Source organism: Leuresthes tenuis, unplaced genomic scaffold (genome assembly GCF_036924035.1).
Source record: "Leuresthes tenuis unplaced genomic scaffold, fLeuTen1.0.hap1 SCAF_24, whole genome shotgun sequence".
Classification (NCBI taxonomy): Eukaryota; Metazoa; Chordata; class Actinopteri; order Atheriniformes; family Atherinopsidae; genus Leuresthes; species Leuresthes tenuis.
In genome coordinates this window covers 29,007,185-29,025,833 of record NW_027325378.1, presented here as the reverse complement: position 1 = coordinate 29,025,833, position 18,649 = coordinate 29,007,185, and the positions used below count along the sequence as shown (strand labels likewise).

Sequence of the window (18,649 nt, the reverse complement as noted above, 5' to 3'; positions counted from 1 at the left end):
ATGACATTTGTTGTAATTTGGCGCTATATGAATAAAACTGAATTGAATTGAATTGAAATTGTTTCATGATCCATGTGTCTGCCTTAGACCCCCAGAGATGGAGAGCCAAATTGTGAACAAGACGGTGAGGGCCTGCTGTGAGGGGTGGGCTGGACCACGCTGCTCTCAGGGTTAGGACAACAAACGCTTGACTCGCTTCCATGGACAGTATTCATCCATCATTCTCTATGTTAGAGATTTTGTGTCTGGAAATGCATTTAGATATTTGCCAACTAACACACCATCAAAAACTCTTTAAAGTATATTATAAGAATTAGAATATTTTAACCTTCGTATAGTATATTGTCTAAACTTAATGAAAACTGATTTTAGTTGTACAGAATTGAATTATATTTTACTTTTCAGTGCTTTAATATAGGATGCAAGAATATATTTTTTATAAAATTTTGTGTCTGGGTGCATTCTTTGTCCATTTCAAATCTAAAGACAGATGCTATACTCATTGAGGACATTTGTGTCAGTGAAAACCAATAGTAAAGTACCATATTCTTACTCAGCTTACCATGTTTCTTCAGTCACTTACGGAAGTCTGAAGATTAGTCTCATTAATAACAAAGGATTCACATTCACTGCAACTTGTTTAAAGGAATTATAAACAAATTCATTCTCCTTCCAGATTTGAAATATTTCCAACAACTCTTTTGGAATTACACTGATCGTACATTTTTCTCACACATTGACTGTTGTGGTATTTTCCTTTGGGCTCATTATTTTTTTAAGTGATTTTCATTCTCCTTCACTCTCTATGTAAATTCTGCACATTTTTTTTTGGACTCTATGTCTCTGTCTTCTACATTTTAGGTACGGATGCACGTGGTCAGTGTTACTCCACATGGAGCTGTGAGGAATTCCCTGGGGTCCATAACTCCTCTCTGATGCCTATGGAGCAATGCTGCCGCAGCCTGTGGGGACTGAGCTGGAGGAATGCCTCTGACCAAACCTGCTTATCTTGCACTCACACTCTCCTTCCAGGTTTGACCGCAAGCCCAGCTGCACACTGAAATAAAAGTCCATATGATGACAACCCCTGAAGTATAAATAACACACAGTACCTCTTCCTCCTCTCTCCAGATTTCCAGTCCTCTGCTCTTTTGCGTAGCAGTCTGTTGGGTACTGACAGGGTCCCTCAGGGCTCAGCCACCTGCATGTCCTGGGGTGGAGCACACTATCGCACTTTTGATATGCAGCACTTCCACTTCCGGGGGACCTGTACTTACTTGTTTGCCTCATCTACTGATGGCACTTGGGCGGTCTACATCAGTACAGTCTGTGACAAGAAAGGAGACTGCAGTAAGGTACTATTTTACACCCTCAGACATTCTGTAAATCTACATGATTATGATTGTATGATGACACGACGGAAAAGTCAATGTAGTTGCATGCTAATGATGATCTGTGGCCCCCTTCTTTCAGGCCCTGAGAATTATGCTAGGCCTGGATTTGGTTTCAATTCATCGTGGGAACTTAACCTTGAACAACCTCCCTGTTCCAAAAGGAGAGGCGCTGTTTCGAAATGGTAAACTGTTCTCAGCTCTTACTAAAATCATCTTATTTTCATCTCTGTTCTGAAGACAATGAAAAAAAAACCTGCTAAACAGGCCAGGGTCCATTAGGCTGAGCCCTGACAGACCCTGACATATACTTGCATTATTAGATATTACCTTTTTTCATCATCTCTTTATTAATTGCAACAAAAACAGCACATTGTTGTTGTGGTTTTCTCATTGCCTACAGGAGTGAGTGTTCATTGGCTGGGGGACTTTGTGTTTGTGGAGAGCGGCCTTGGGGTGAAGGTGAAGTTTGACCTACTCAACACAGTGTACCTGACAGTGACTGCTGAGCACCTGTCAGCCACCAGAGGGCTCTGTGGAGTCTACAACAACTATGTCGATGGTGACACATGCGTGCCCCCCCTCCCTTCTGATAGAGCAAAATTTGGGAACAATGAGTACTGTTTTGGTAGTTACATACCTTTGTATCACGCTATTAACCTTATGTGTCTAATTTCCATAGATGATTTCACCACAATGGGTGGAACTGTGTCTCTGTATGCTGCCAGTTTTGGGAACTCATGGAAAGTGCCAGACCAGCACAGTGAGGTATTGTGCTGAATGCATTGCACTTTCACAGCGTGTTTTTTCCCTTAACTTTAGTTGTGAGAGTAACAAAATGACTATGATGCTTCTATTTAATGCACAATTGAAATGGTGAGCTACAGCATTCTGAACTAAAGCAACAAACCATATAACCGCAGGAGGTTAATGCTCTTAATGATTGTATGTGGTGTGCATCCAGAGTTCTGTGAGCTGCAGCCTCCGTAACTTAGTCTCCGTGTGTCTCATGCTTCCATCAGGGCTGCAGTGATGCAGCTGAGCTCGGTCACAGCTGTCATGTCACAGGAAACCCCGCCCTGCTCAAACAGGCAGAATCAGTGTGTCACAGACTGCTGGAAACCCCTTTCACACATTGTCACCCCCAGGTCAGACACCACTGATACACTCAAAACAACACCACAGCTCCCTTTTTTATCGCACTGGCTGTCCCTGACCTGATCTGAGAAGTACTCCACTTCTGCACATCCCCTACAACTGTATTTTATATTCAGCAACATTTATTCTTATGATGTAAATTTTAACTTTGCATATTCACATTAAGATATGTACAATGGTATGATAATGATCTATTAGATTAGAAAGAATGGTGATATAGTCCTGATTTTTAAATTTCTTTGTTCAGTGACCTGAAAAATAATCTGTTGCAGACTGTACTGAACGCTGGCACAAGCATGTGAAAAGCAACTTTTGAGTAACAGAGAGAGGTTTACTAGTGAATAACCCAGAACTGAAAAGTTTGTGTCTTTCAGGTGGATCCAGCAGCCTACATAGACACCTGCCTTTATCTGTACTGCAGCCTGGCTCCTAAAGAGAGGGAGAATGCAGTGTGTGACACCATGGCCAGCTACGCCCGCGAGTGTGCTCAGCAACACGTTATCATAGTGTGGAGGACAGTCTCCTTGTGTGGTAAAGAAATGCAACAGTGTGGTGCATGTCTGGCACTGGGGGAAAGGAAATAAACGTTGGGGGGGGGGTCACATTTTTAATAATTTTACATCTGTCAGGTTTCCGATATGTGTCCCCCCCAATGTTAAACTCATTTCCACGTGCAAAAATCTCATGTATAACTCTGTTTCTTTCAAATTTTTCTCTGCAGGTCGTGTCTGCCCCAGAGGTCAGATGTTTTCAGACTGTGTGTCCTCCTGTGCCCCCAGCTGTACTTCACCTCATCCCGCAGGGGTGCCTACAGCCAGGGGCCAGTGCAGGGAGGAGTGTGTAGGGGGCTGTGAGTGTCCTCCAGGTCTCTACCTTCACCGGGGCAACTGTCTGAAAAGAGATGATTGTCCATGTTTCCATCGCAGACGCACCTACCAGCCAGGGGACACAATACAGCAGAGATGCAACACCTGGTGAGCTTTTTCTAAATTTCATGTCACTCCTTCACCTAATTCCCCTTTTGCCCTTTTACACGAATCACTTTCTGCTTTTCCTTCTTTTCTACATACTTAACCCTCTCAGTGTGTGCACAGCCGGTCAGTGGCAGTGTACTGGTGAGAAGTGTGCAGGTCAGTGCACACTGATAGGAGCGTTACATGTGACTACTTTTGACAAAAAGAGGTATTCACTTCACGGTGGAGGCTGTCCCTTCATTGCTGTAGAGGTAAGGCTAATAAAATACAGTGCATACAGGTACATATGAGATACATGTGTGTTTATGGTGTTTATGTGTGTGTGGAAACCATTTGTACCAATGTAATTTGCGTGTCCAGGACTTTGTTGACAGGAAGTTGGTGGTGGGTGTGCGCTGTGGGGAGTGTGTAGCAGGGGGAAAAGAACTGGGCTGTCTAAAGGAGATGTCAGTTACAGCTCTCCACACTACAGTCACCATCACAGACTCCGGTAAGTTAGTTAACTTGTCGCTGAGCAGTGGAACTGTCAGTTTCTTTGAATCCCTCATATTCCCATGAAATTATTTAGTTGTGACAGCTTTAGACTAAATTTGCAGGTGAAAAGAAAACACCCTTTTCTGATGTGGTAGTAATTGTTGATTTATTTTCCCATACCATGTTTTTTTTATTATTAAATGGTGAACATTGGTGGAGTATTGCAGATAACATGTTGATTTATTCAAATTTAAATGAATATTCACTGTCCTAACTGGTCAAGGCTGGTGTTGTTTCTTTTAGGCTCAGTAACACTGAATGGCCACAGAGACACATTGCCTGTGGTGACAGGGGACCTGGTTGTCCGTAGGGTCTCTTCTTTATTTCTCCTCATCCAAACTTTTGGAGCCCAGCTTCTCTGGTACTTAGATGGACCCTTTGCCCTGATCAAACTCCAGCCAGGCTTTGCAAACAAGGTGACTTCAACACCACAACTGGTTCTGTCATTGTAACAAATTTAACTAAAAGGTTTCCACTTTTTACCTCCTAAAGTAGTTGTAGTAAAATATACACCATAAGAGATTTTAAAATGACCATTTTATGCAAATGAAAAACCATTGAATGCAATTCTTCACCTGTTACAATAATGGGTGCATAAGGTGCGTGGTCTATGTGGAACAATGACCTGGAGCCAACATGATGACTTTACCACTCCAGAAGGAGACGTAGAGAATAGCGTGTCGTCATTTGCAGACAAATTCACAACAGAGCACTGCACTCTACCTGGAGGGTCTCCACCAGACCCCTGCTCCACATATGCCCAGCGGAGACACTACGCAGACACAGTGTGCGCCATCATACACAGCCGTGTGTTTCAGGTCAGTGTGTTAGTGTGGTAAGTTTCATAGTGTCTCGATGAAGAGCTCCAACCATTTGTTTAACCTGAGATTTAGAGAAGCAGTGTGGTTTTCATCCAGGCCGTGAAACACTGGAACATTTATTTACCCTCTCAGAGTTCCTGTGGGGTTGTCAAGGCAATTTAACCATCCAGTCTACATGTATTTTTTGAACTTGGAACTTGTAAAAGGCTTTTATGGGGCGTGCTGTAGGAGAACAGGGTACCAGAGCCGCTGTTCTGAGCTTTGAGGTCCCTGAAAGCAAGAGCTGTGTTGGCATCCTCAGCACAAAGTTGAGCTTGCTTGCAGTGTGCTGACTCCTCCAGAACTGCATCTTGTCACTGTTCTTATTTGTGATAATCACAGACAGGATCTTGAAATGTAGTCATGATTAGTGGAGGAGCAGACCCAAATACAGACAATGGAAAGAGTGAGGCAAAAACTGGCAGATGATCTGAGGCTTTTAATATGTACTCAGAGAAAAAACTGAGGCAAAACAAACGAAGAAACTCAGGAAATCATTCAGAAAACGTGAAGAGCAGCAACATTAAAGGAAGTAATGTGAAATGGTCCGACAAGGAACAACTGAAACCCAGAGGTAACTGTACTGAGGGAGAAAATCACGAATGAACAGCAGGTGTGACACAAGAAATGAAGTTAAACTCAACATAATAAACAAAAAATAAAAACAAAATAGGGCCTGTGTTCCGTCGATTTCTGCTGCTTTGTCAAGAATTGCTACCGCCGCATAAACCGATAGGTGTGTTTTTCGATTCAAGCTACCCTATCAAAAAATGCTACTTTATGGTTTTCTACCTCTGTCAAATAAAGGGATAAAGTAAGTATTTTCTTCTCTCATGTGTCTAATTATAAAAAGTGTAATGAAATTCATTTATATCAGGGGTAGAATATTTTGACAGTACAATAACATCCTATCAAATCATTCTCCTGCTATTCAATGCATTCATGTAAGACTGCTAATCACCAATAATCAGGCAAGGACACACAGTCCATGCTATCATTTAATATTCAATTTCAACGGTCATTGTACAATCTACATGCTGAATGTACTTTTTAAGTAGGCCAAAAGAGGAAGTAATCTGAATTTTGAGGATATTACTCACCGTTAACACAGTATGGACTGACGAGCCGCAACCATGGTTTCAAAAAATTATGGGCGTGCCAATCAAACTTGGAAATCAGCTTGGCATATGAGCAAAACCACAAAGTAGCAGTTCTCGACAAGTAGCAGAAATTGTCAGAACACCTGCATGGTGGTGTGATGGTTAGCACCATCGCCTCACAGCAGAGGGTTCCAGGTTCAACTCCTGGTTGGGGCCTTTCTAGTTGGAGTTTGCATGTTCTCCCTGTGTATGTGTGCATTCTCTCTGGGTATTCTGGCTTCCTCCCACTGTCCAAAAGCATGCATGTTAGGTTAACTGGTGTCTCTGAAATGGTCCTTAGGAGTGAGTGGTTGTGTGGCCCTGTGATGGACTGGTGACCTGTCCAGGGTGTACCCTGCCTCTCACCTGATGACTGATAGGTTCTTGCAACCCAACTGACAGATTAAGTGGGTATAGAAAATGGATGGATGGATAAAAACAAAATAAAACAGGAAGTAATGAGATGATAATCAAGCAAAACTCATTATCATGACGCTCAAGGTTGATTTTTTGCAGATGATGTATGAACTTGACCTTTAGCAGGCACTGGAGCAGTTCACAGCCAACTGTGAAGCTGCTGGTATGATAGTTAGCCTTTTCAAATTTTAGGCCATGGTTCTCAACCTTAAAAGGGTAGAGTGCTCCCACAAGTGAATGAGATCACAGGCACAAGCAGATAAAATAAGTTTCCATCGGACGATGGTCAGGCTCTGGATTGAAAGAAGTGCACTAAGGATATCTCCGGGTTGCCTCCTTTTTGAGGTCTTTCAGGCCCATCCAACTGGGAGGAGCCACTGTGGTGGACCCAGAACTGGCCCGAAGGATTTATATATCCCCTCTAGTCTGGTAACGCATCAGGATCCCCCAGGAAGAGCTGGAGAGTGTTGCTGGGAAAGGGGATGCCTGGATTTCCCTCCTGATTATGTTGTCTTGGCAACCCAACCTCAGATAAGCTAAAGAAAATGGATAGATGAATGTATGGACTAATGGATGGGTGTATGAATGGATAGATCACTAATTAGCTCATTTTTTTTCTCTTTTCAACCACCACCCCCTTTGCACCTCCATCCTGTAGGTGTGTCATGATGTGGTGGACAGGGAGCCATATTACCGTCTCTGTCTGTCAGAGGTATGTAGTTGTGTTCCTCAGAGGTCCTGTCACTGCACCGTACTCACTGTCTACGCTCAACACTGTGCTCAAGAAGGTGCTGCACTCAACTGGCGAAACCAGACTTTCTGCCGTAAGTGGGACAGCATTGTTTCAACAGATGTTTTTTGCACAATACAAAGTCTTTATCAAACAGTAATGCATGAGCTGGTCTCCTTCACATTAGTTTACTCCCTTATTTTGCTGGTTGAATCACCTGTCAGGTGAAAAATACACACATCACTCATGATTTGAAAGCTTTGCTGCCTTTTCTTCCTAACCTATAAAAGTGTTTGTAGTTGCTCCCCTTCATTTCACAATATGAATTAAAAGCAAAAATCTAAACATCTTTCATTCCCTGTCCCTTCCCTTCTTTCCATCCAGCTGTCCAGTGTCCTGGGGGTCAAGTGTACCAGGAGTGTGGTCACACCTGTGGGCGGTCCTGCTCAGACCTGCGACAGGGCTGGAGCTGTGATGACGGTGGTGCTGGGATAGGTCACAGAGTGTGTGTTCCAGGTTGTCAATGCCCAGCAGAACTTGTCCAGGACCACCAAGGCCAGTGTGTTCCCATCACTTTGTGCTCTTGTGTACAAGGAGACAAGATGTATTCACCTGGGGCTGTAGTTCAAAACAACTGCAAAACCTGGTATGTCAAGAATATATAAAAATTGTGAGAGGGATATGTTTCTGTTCAAGTCAAAGACATTTCTACAGCTGCATTACTACAGTACAAAGTTTCACTCCTTGCATATTTACAGTCATCTGTAGTTCAGTGTTGTGTAAAGGTTTGGGTCAAAGTGTCTGTTCCCATGAATAATTAGTATTACTGCATAAATATGACTCAGAATCATTAGATTTGTACACAGGTCCTAAAAGTAGAACCCATTACATCAATGAGATAATGATATTCCACTGTGAGGAATATGATGTAATGATATAACTGTGAGGGGGAACCTTGTTAAACGTCTAAAAATTGAGGCTGAATATGAAATATATAAGAATTTAACCTTTGTGGAGCATGTTTATGGAAATGGCCAGGCAATGTCAAAATCTACTATGAAAGTTTGCAAACATATAAGCCAACTAAAACTGTGTTATGTTAATATATATGTAATATGCTAATGACTTAACCATTCTAATACATCTGCAAGACAGAGTTTTTGGCACATATTAGACACCTCATCTGTGTTTGGGTCAGAAATGTCATTGGATAAGGTTTGTGGTCTGTCTTGAAGCTCACGGCTCTTTGAATGGACAACTGATTCCATGCAGAGGTGGTGAGCAAAGTGCAGTTAAAACTTTCTCATATACTGTTTAGAAAATGAGGAGTATAAGTAGCCTCATTCAGAAATGAACCTTTAAGACACGCAAGAAGTCTGTTTTACAAAAGTCAATGGGAAAATTACTCTAATATAAATATTTTCTCATTTGTATTTTCTTAATATGTAGTTTAAGGTTTTATTGCGAGATTTCCATATAGTGAATTGTAGTCTAATAATAGAAGACAAAGACAGGTATGTATTAGAGCGAAGCAAGGTTGTGATTGGGAGTCAGATTCACTAACTTATTGTTTCAAAATACCAAGATGGGTTCAAAATATAATATACTATAAAGTACAGTCCATTTACCATTAATTTCTTACACTCTGGAGAGTGGAACCTAAAAAAGGAAAACATTTGACATTTTGAAATTGCCTAGCAAAAGTGATGACGCTAATCCATTTAAAGTTTTGGTGGGAACTTCAGTGATGGTAGCTTCAGTTGATGTTAGGAGAATACAGCTGTTGAAGCTAATGTGCACAGAGCTATCGGTTAAAAATTAATCCAAGCTGATGTGCAGAACTGTTTTTTTTGCTGCAGAAAGAGGTCAAACCAGATACCAAGAACATATGTTCACACACCTCATGGTACCATTTACAGATGTCAATACTAAATCAAGTTTTCTATTTATGTTTCCGCATTTAGCAGACGCTTTTATCCAAAGTGACTTACAGGTAGGCAGGTAGGGTACGGGGGTCTTGCCTAAGGACCCCTACTGGAAGTAATACCTTTCATGCGGGGGATTTGAACTCAGGTCTCCCACATGGAAGGTGGCAATCATACCACTACACTATCCAGTCCCTATTTTGGTGAATAATAAAATACAGAGCAAAATGTATTTTATCTAATTTTAGGACATCATGTTTACAGTGATATGCATGAATAAATGGAAAAAGAATTATCAAGGGACTGATAAGGAAAACTGTTTGTCTCTGACAGCGTGTTGATCAAAGAACCTATATCTTGTAAAGATTATGATCACAGTGCAGATGTTGTACTGCAATAAAGCATTGCAGATATTCTTAACCTGTAAAAGGGTCAGAGGCATAACGACAGGGGTTGTATTAGCACAGTCACTTTGATAAGATCTGAAATTACTTACATACACAGATTCATTTCTTGTACCTCAATTAGTAGCACCCTAGTGGGTGTATTTCTCTTTTAAGTGAGTGAAATTGCAAAGTGTACACTTGTATGTCAGTCAAGGAAAATCACTAGTGGTGAAAGAGCTCTGATGAAGTCTCTCTATGTCCCTGGTCTCTTAAACAGGATAGGTTGATTTCATTGCATTTCTTCACCACAGAACCACAGTGAACGTTACTCATTCAGTGTCGTGTGACTCACATCAGTGATAGGACCACCACAGAGCCACTGACTGACTTGTATAAACACATGTCTGTGCAATGCCTTTTTTGAAAATGCCTGTTTTTTTGTGACGCTGATATTGTCTGAATATTGACTTGATTCATCACTGCAAAGAAATGGCTAATTATTATACAGATATCCATATCATATAATGGAGTCCCTGGAATGTTGATTCCAGTGATGATTATGTTGACACCTGAGCATATTTTGTGTTTCAACATCTATAGGTGCATCATAAACTTTCATGAGCAAACAGGCCACATTTGCAAAAGAGATATTACGGCACTCTGGATTTCTTTAGCTTCTGGGAAAAACTTGCCTCCTCATGTTGTCATGTCACTTTGCACTGACTTTAAGTGACTTTTTTGATTTAAGAATTGTAAACTTTGGATAATCTTCAAAAGTTTTATGTCCACCTGACAGATGAATGAATATTGATCAACAGATGCTTGAATCAATTAAATTTCCCCTTCCCTTTGCTTCCCAGTGTGTGTGAACAGGGATTATTTAATTGCTCCCATGTGCACTGTGAAGAGGTACAGCAGTGCCCGGGCTTGCTGGTCTACTCTCCACGCTCCTGCCTCCTCACCTGCTCCAGGCTGGACCCTCCTGGACAGCAGCTGATGTCCAATATCGCACAAACCAATTGCAGAGAGCCACTGTCTGGCTGTGTCTGTCCTCAGGGAACTGTCCTTCTAGTAGGTGACAACAACATCACTACACTTTCTGGTTGCACTTTCTTTTTATAAGATGGTAATAGTCTAGTAACAGGTACCCTGAGTATTTATATGTATATATATACATATAGATAGATAGATAGATAGATAGATAGATAGATAGATAGATAGATAGATAGATAGATAGATAGATAGATAGATAGATAGATAGATAGATAGATAGATAGATAGATAGATAGATAGATAGATAGATAGATAGATAGATAGATAGATAGAGTGGAAAATTAGAGTTTTTTTAAATACAAGAATACATTTTGTTCTCAAAGTTTACTAGACTAAAAAGAAATGTGGAAGTCAGTTGTAAATAGTATATGCATGCATGAGTGTGTGGATGTGTAAGGGATCAAAACAAGAACAAAACAGCAGCCTCCCCGTAACCTGGTCTAACCAAATCAATCCAAGAGAAGGGGGGCCATATCTGGCAGGAGAGGAGCTTTTAAAACACAAGCCCCAGTGTGGCTCAATCAGCCTGATGAGCCCTCCACCTTACTCCCTGCAAAAAGGAAGAAACAACAAAATTGACAGGGACAACTAGTGGAGCAGAGGGGTCGTCACAATGGACTTGACAGAAGGATTCCTTGTTTTCATTCTCAGACTTTTCTCGACTCACTCTTAAAAGGCAGTCCTGACACTCAAAACCTCTGTTTGCTCTGCTCACGTTTGAGACCTTCTCCTTGCACTCAGATTCTGTCTGCTCTCACAATTTTTCTCCTTTCTCCTGGATTTTTTGTGTTTTTCGACTTGCCAGCAGTTTTCTTTTACTTTCCCCACACTTGCGAATTGCAGTGAAACCAAATCTTAGCTAATGGAAAGCCAGATTTCCTTAAGGTTGCACTCATTTTACTTTGAGCCCCCACCAGAGGTTGAGAATGATCTAGATTCAGATCCTCATTTCGTTTTTGAATTTTTATTAGTCTTTATTATTATATTATAATAAAGTATCAATATTGCTCCAGGAATTTTAGAGCTGAATTTATGTTTGAAAAGGCTTAATTGAAAAGAAATACCCAATAGATCCAAACACAGCAGTGATGTTGGACAATGTTGAACAAGGGGGAAAGTACTAAATAAAATATAATAAAATAAAAATAAAATAGACAAATAAGATAAAATAAAGCTAACAAAAAATAACATAAGTAACTGAGTACAATATGTGCAGTGTGCAAATAGCAAATAGCAGCCTCAATAAAGAAAACAGTATGTACAAGCAAGTGATTAGGAGAAGTGGCATTGGGTAAAGTGACATTGGTATTTGGCCTCAGGACGCAGTGTTTCCACTAATCCTCTCTCGACCTGAGTTAGATGAATTTGAGAGTCTGATGGCCACAGGCAGAAAGGACTTCTTCTGGCGTTCAGGCCTACAAAGAGGTGGAATGAGTCCGTTGCTGAAGGTGCTTCTGTGGGAGGTTAGCACCTGGTGGAGAGGCTGAGTGTTGTTGTCCAGGATGCTGTGCAGTTTACACAGCATCCTCCTCTCAGACACCACCAACAAAGAGTCCAGCTGGGTCCCCAGGACGGAGCCAACTGTTAGCCCGATTCTTTCATTGGAAACCCAAGAACAAGCTGGAGAAATCTTAGGTTAAACTAATTATTTATTAGTGATCACATGTAAAGTATATTGCAGCGCTGGACTCGTCGTGTTCTTTGGATGTGATAAACAGTGTGTGTGTGTGTGTGTGTGTGAGTGCTGTTTTAGGCGTGTATCTAATGTATCAGACCTATCTACTCCAATAGAGATGTTTTGCCTGACCCAGTTGTTTTGTCTTGCTATGTCATCCTAAAGTCTTGGACTGTTCAAGGACATACATTGCATTTGTATGAGTAGAGTTGAAAAGTACCAGCTAGGAACATAGGTTATTTAGTAAAATATAAAATATGAATACATAATGTATCAGAACAAAGCTAATTGTAACACAACCTTCATGATGATCTTTATTTAAAATATCTTAAATATCTTAATCAAAACAAGGTCACTTGTTAAATTTTTTTTAGCAATTTTCTCCAAAATTCACCCGGACATCTTTCATCTTAACCCTTCCACATAGTCGCAAGTGCTAATGGCCATCCCCAAAGTTGGAGTTGTATTTCATTCACAGACATTCTGCACAAGCGCTTCTAGCTCACCACACTTGTTTGGGAGCGAGTTAGCATTTCCCATAATCACCGATGGCAGAAAAGGCTTGTACCTCCACCTCCTGTTGTCTCTCTTTGCCTTTCGTTTTGTTTCAGCTCTGCATCCACAGTACAGCTTTTTTAGCTCGGTCGGAATTGGATGTTTAATTCAGCACCCAATCTCTGACAGTGCCAACAGGTCTTCTCTTGTGTACACTGCTCTAGTACTGGGAGCAGTGCACATTGTCAAAAAATTAATAAATAGATAAATAAATAAATAAAGTGAAATGTAAGTAAGAAGCAGATCACTAAAAATCACAAAAAATTTTTAGATAAAAACTAAAAATGACATATAATTATATTAACGACAACAAAATTGAGAGGTACACAGCCTATATATGTTCTTTTTGATGTTAGGTTTATTATAATATTATCACAAATTAAATGGAAATTTGCATTCATTGAACTTTCAAAGTGGATTACTCCCATTTAGATTTGGTGAAAACCCATCACGTCACTTCCTGTTACTATATAATTGCATCCTTTAATATTGTGCCTAAATCGTTATCACAATGGTGTTTCTGTTTTTGTTCTTGTTTGTACACCCTGCCAGGCTATGACATGTTAAGTTAATTTCATATTAACTTATTTTTAAGGTTAAGGCAATTCATTTAGACAGTTCAATTAATGCATCATGTTTTAAAGTTAATCCTTATGTGAAACAATCAATAAAGTGAAACAAACCATAGACTCATGGACTGGCGACCTGTCCAGGGTGTAGCGCCTCTCACCCAGTAACATTTGGGAGAGGCTCCACCTCCATATTGCCTTGCTCCAAATCATCATTATAACACTGGGGTGGGGGGCACTTAATTTAAGTGCCATTAAATTAAATGGAAACAGGCAATTGGTCGATCTGCTGGCCTGATTCATGCTTATCACTGAGGTGGTAGCTTAATTCTACACTCTAACCTTTGTGCAGTACGTCTCAGTAAGTTAGTCATCACATGTTAGAAAGTGAACAGATTTTTTATCTATGTGGAAATATTTGTTGACAGGGAAGCCTTTACTGTTTGGATGCTAAGATTGTATTACATATCATATCATATCATATAATATCATATCATATCATATCATATCATATCATATCATATCATATCATATCATATCATATCATATCATATCATGTGAAACAAGATTTAATGTTAATTTCTGTATGTGATCTAGTCCCACTAGACAGTAAACATTTTATCTATATAAATGAGGAGAGCACAATGACCGTGTTCATAAGATGAGCTAATTCAGCCCTGCAGAACATAAAAACAGCATGAACTAAATCAGCAGTCAAATCCTACCACTTGAACACAAAAACAATGTTTAGATGAAGATTTTTTCCCCCCACCACCACAATTATACATTAAATGCTCATGCTTACAGGACTATCTCTTCGATGAACATTGAACATTGAAATATCACATGCCAGAGACTTAAAGTCGTTATAGTTTGAGTAAAATACATACTTTGTGATAATATGGGTCATGACAAGTCAACAGTTTATGGGGCAGCTGTAGCTCAGGAGGTAGGGCAGTCCTCTGCCAATCGAAAGGTTGGTGGTTTGACTTTGGCTTCTTGGACCACATATCAAACTGTCCTTAGGGAAGTGTCCTTGCGTGGCAGTTTACTGTGCACTCCGTAGCCTGACATAAATATTCCAAGAAATGTAACCACATAACACAATCTTGTCTGGTTTGTATGCTGTAATTACAACCCTAGTTCCAAAACAGTGTAAACATAGACAATGTGTAAAATACAAAACAATACGGATGTTTTATAAATTTCAAAAACCAACTATTCATTTACAATAGACAATAAATAACTTGTCAATTATTGAATGTGGGCTGTGTGGCAGTGTGATGGGTAGCACTGCTACCTCACAGCAAAAAGGATTCTGGTTAGAATCCCAGTTGGGGTCTTTCTGTTGTTCCAGTCGAATAGTCTATTTTACGTAGGAACATTCCGAACTGAGTAAAATGACCACGAAGTATCTGAGTAGCAACCATGATAACAGCTATTCAAAATCTCCAAATGCTAAGGATAGGAGCCCAGATGCAAAATGATGCAAGACAGAAAAGATTTCTGCCCCAATTCCTTGTGGTAACTTTTATAGTGACCATGGATTATTTTCATCCACTTGTACTAACTCTGAGTCGTGGAAAAATTCGGGGACAGCAGGATGAGTATTAGTCTATATGTGACAACACTATATTTACTTTTTAAATTTTTTTGACTTTTTTAGTAATGAGCTTTGATAAAGTAGCGTTCTATGTTATCTCTAATATGATTATGATTATTATTATTGTTATTACCAAATAAGATTGCAATAGCTGAAATATATAAGAAGCACTTTTTGTAGACTGTTTATTGAAGTTTGTCGTTTCGCTGCTGCAGACCCACATCACAGCTTGTGTGGTCAGATTCTCATTACGGCATGGTTGTCTTTTTCTAGACCCTTAACAGCTTATCCTGCCATCTTTCTTTAACCCTATGTTTCCACAAGGTGAAGGAAAAGAGCGTAGGAAAAGACAATAGGTGTCACGGTTTAGTCATCCAACCATCAGTAATTTTCCATTGATCTTGCTTCTGCCCCACTCAGCCTGTCCACCACACACACCTCATCAGTTAACTCCACTCACCTGTGCACACAGCTGCCTCTCATCACATGCAATCAGCCCAGCATATAGTCACCAGCTCCACACTCTATCCTTTGCCAGATTGTTCTTTGCCATGCAAGTCTTTCCAGCGTTCTCCTGCCAGCTTTACCGGTACCGACCTCGCCTGTCCCTGATTCCCTGCTTGGTCTGCCTCCTGGTAATTCGACCCAGCCTTCTGTCCCTGACCAAGAACTTTGCCTCTCCTCTCCTGATTCCTGTTTGCCGGTTTCTAAACCGTTTGTTTGTCTGCCAGAGTCTCAGTAAAGCCTTGAACTTTTTACCACTGTCTTCTGACTCCTTTGTACAGCAATTGGGTCCATACACCACCCGTTACAGTACAATCTGGCCAGACATGGACCCACCAGGACCACCCTCACCACAGGATCGGTTTGAGAGGATTGAACACGCGCTCATGCAACAGTAGCAGAGAATGGAGGAGGCTGATGCATACGCCAGACGAGCTACAGAGGCCAACACCAATGCCTTTGCAGCCCTCTCTGCCCAGTTGCAACAGCTGATGTCCACTCGCCCTTCTGCAGTTCCAGTCCCCACACCGGAAACTCCTGCTCCAGCTCTGCCACAGCCCAGAATGATCTCCGAGCCCAGAGTGGGAACCCCTGAGCGATATGATGGAAACCCTGAACTCTGCGGTTCATTCCTGACCTCCTGCTCCTTACTCTTCGGCCTGCAGCCATACACGTTCGCCACCGAGGAGGCCAGGGTGGCATACGTAATTAGCAACCTGACCGGCAGAGGCCTCCTCTGGGGAACAGCAGAGTGGGAGAGGCGGACTTCCGCTTGTGCATCATTCCAGGCCTTCTCTGAGGAACTACGCAAGGTCTTTGGGTTGGGCGCTTTCAGATCTGATGCCGCCCATGATCTGCTCTCCCTGCGCCAAGGGAACCAGTCAGTGGCTGACTTCTCCATCGACTTCCGGACCAGGGCCTGTCGAAGCGACTGGAACAATGCGGCTCTGCGCGATGCTGTTCTGCATGGTTTGGCCGACTACATCAAGGATGAACTGGTTTCCTATCCTCTACCTTCCACACTGGACAGTCTCATTGAACTTACTGTTCGGCTGGACCTCCGCATACAGGCCCGGAGAAGGGAGAGGAGACTGAACACTCCTGGTCGTCTCGACCCAGCCCGCTGGCCAGGTTACTCATCTGCTTCCGGTTCCTCTTTACCCGCTATGGATATTGGCGTAGTCTGAGCCCATGCAGGTGGGCCGCACCAAGCTTACACCCGAAGAGCGAGAGCGCCGCCGTAAGGGGAATCTGTGTATGTACTGTGGACAAGCTGTACATTTTATCTCCCGCTGCCCGTTAAAAGACAGGGCTCACCTGTGAGTGAGGAAGTCCTGGTGAGTCACACGGCAGCAAAGTCTTCCTCCTCAAGCTTACACCCTCTCTTCCAACTCAACTCCTCCTTCCTGGTGGTGCACACACCATGCCCACTTTTATAGACTCTGGTGCAGATGCCAACATTATGGCCGAGAGCTTAGCCATACAACTCAGACTTAAGAAGATTCCACTTGACACCCCAATTCCTGCCAAAGCCCTTGATGGCCATGTTCTGGAGACTGTCACTCACCAGACTTCTCCTGTCCACATGCTACTTTCCGGTAACCACCATGAGACCATCCAGTTTCACCTCCTGTCATCCAACATTCCACTGATCTTAGGCTACCCTTGGCTATGTCGACACTGCCCCCACATCGACTGGGCCACAGGGGGAATCCTTGGTTGGAAGAACTCCTGCCACCAGGTCTGCCTTAAAGAGGCCTCCGTACCCCAGCAGACAACGCACTCCAGTTCCTGCCCTGACTTGTCCAGAGTTCCTGCCGAGTACCATGACTTCCGGGAGGTGTTCAGTAAGACTAAGGCGACTTCATTGCCCCCTCATCGGCCTTATGACTGTTCCATTGACCTGATGCCTGGCACTTCACATCCCAAGGGGCGTCTGTACATGTCTGGTCCTGAACGGGAGTTCATGGAGTCTTACATCAATTACTCCCTGGCTGCCGGTATTATCCGACCTTCGTCGTCTCCTGGATTTTTCTTTGTAGAGAAGAAGGACAAGACCCTGCGCCCCTGCATTGATTACAGGGGACTTAATGACATCACTATAAAGAACCGGTACCCTCTTCCCCTCATCTCCTCAGCCTTTGAGTTGCTTCAAGGAGCCATGATCTTCACCAAGCTCGACCTCCGTAATGCCTACCACCTTGTCCGCATCCAAGAGGGGGATGAATGGAAGACTGCTTTTAACACGCCCACCGGACATTATGAATATTTGGTGATGCCATTTGGCCTCACCAATGCCCCTCCAGTTTTCCAGGCCTTGGTCAACGACCTCCTCAGAGACATGATCGACAAATATGTTTTTGTCTATTTGGACGACATCCTCATTTTTTCTAAGTCCCGCGAAGAACATATCCACCATGTCCAGACGGTCCTCCAACGCTTGCTGGAGAACTCCCTTTTCGTGAAGGCCGAAAAGTGTTAGTTTCACTCACAGACTGTGTCATTCCTGGGTTACATTGTGACTCAGGGTCACCTGGAGATGGATCCTGCCAAAGTGGATGCAGTTAGGTGTTGGCCAGTCCCTGAAACCCGTAAGAAGCTACAGCAGTTCCTGGGCTTTGCCAATTTTTACAGGCGCTTCATCCGGAACTATAGCTCCATCGCTGCCCCTCTCACAGCCCTGACATCCTCCAAGACTTCCTTCCGATGGTCCCATTCTGCAGATACAGCCTTTCAGACCCTGAGGGACCACTTCAGTTCTGCACCCATCCTCCAAGTTCCTGACGCCGAACGGCAGTTCATCGTAGAGGTGGATGCATCTGACATAGGTGTAGGGGCTGTGCTGTCCCAGCGAGCAGCCAGTGACCAGAAGATCCACCCATGTGCCTTTTTCTCTCGGCGTCTTTCCCCAGCCGAGAGAAATTATGACATTGGTAACTGGGAACTCCTAGCTGTTAAACTGGCCCTGGATGAGTGGCAGCACTGGCTGGAGGGAACCAAGCAGCCCTTCCTGGTTTGGACGGACCACAAGAACCTGGAGTACATTCGAACCACAAAGAGACTCAATTCTCGACAGGCACAATGGGCCCTCTTCTTCACCAGGTTCAATTTCACCCTCTCCTACAGACCCGGCTCCCGCAACATCAAACCTGACGCTCTGTCACTTCAGTTCCAGA

The 18,649-nt window shown here is 42.5% G+C and overlaps 1 protein-coding gene across 1 annotated transcript in view; it reads left to right on the top strand.

The window, feature by feature from the left end:
• The window catches only part of sspo (SCO-spondin), a 145,238-nt gene that overhangs the window by 923 nt on the left and 125,666 nt on the right, over positions 1–18,649 (top strand). The window contains exons 3-18 of the mRNA XM_072378859.1: positions 88–170; positions 862–1,032; positions 1,132–1,355; positions 1,474–1,576; positions 1,795–1,953; positions 2,074–2,159; positions 2,414–2,539; positions 2,924–3,080; positions 3,271–3,523; positions 3,633–3,774; positions 3,884–4,013; positions 4,301–4,473; positions 4,657–4,875; positions 7,132–7,297; positions 7,588–7,849; positions 10,375–10,585. Coding sequence (XP_072234960.1) covers positions 88–170; positions 862–1,032; positions 1,132–1,355; positions 1,474–1,576; positions 1,795–1,953; positions 2,074–2,159; positions 2,414–2,539; positions 2,924–3,080; positions 3,271–3,523; positions 3,633–3,774; positions 3,884–4,013; positions 4,301–4,473; positions 4,657–4,875; positions 7,132–7,297; positions 7,588–7,849; positions 10,375–10,585 — 2,665 coding nt within the window. The remainder of the gene's footprint in view (positions 1–87; positions 171–861; positions 1,033–1,131; positions 1,356–1,473; positions 1,577–1,794; positions 1,954–2,073; positions 2,160–2,413; positions 2,540–2,923; positions 3,081–3,270; positions 3,524–3,632; positions 3,775–3,883; positions 4,014–4,300; positions 4,474–4,656; positions 4,876–7,131; positions 7,298–7,587; positions 7,850–10,374; positions 10,586–18,649) is intronic.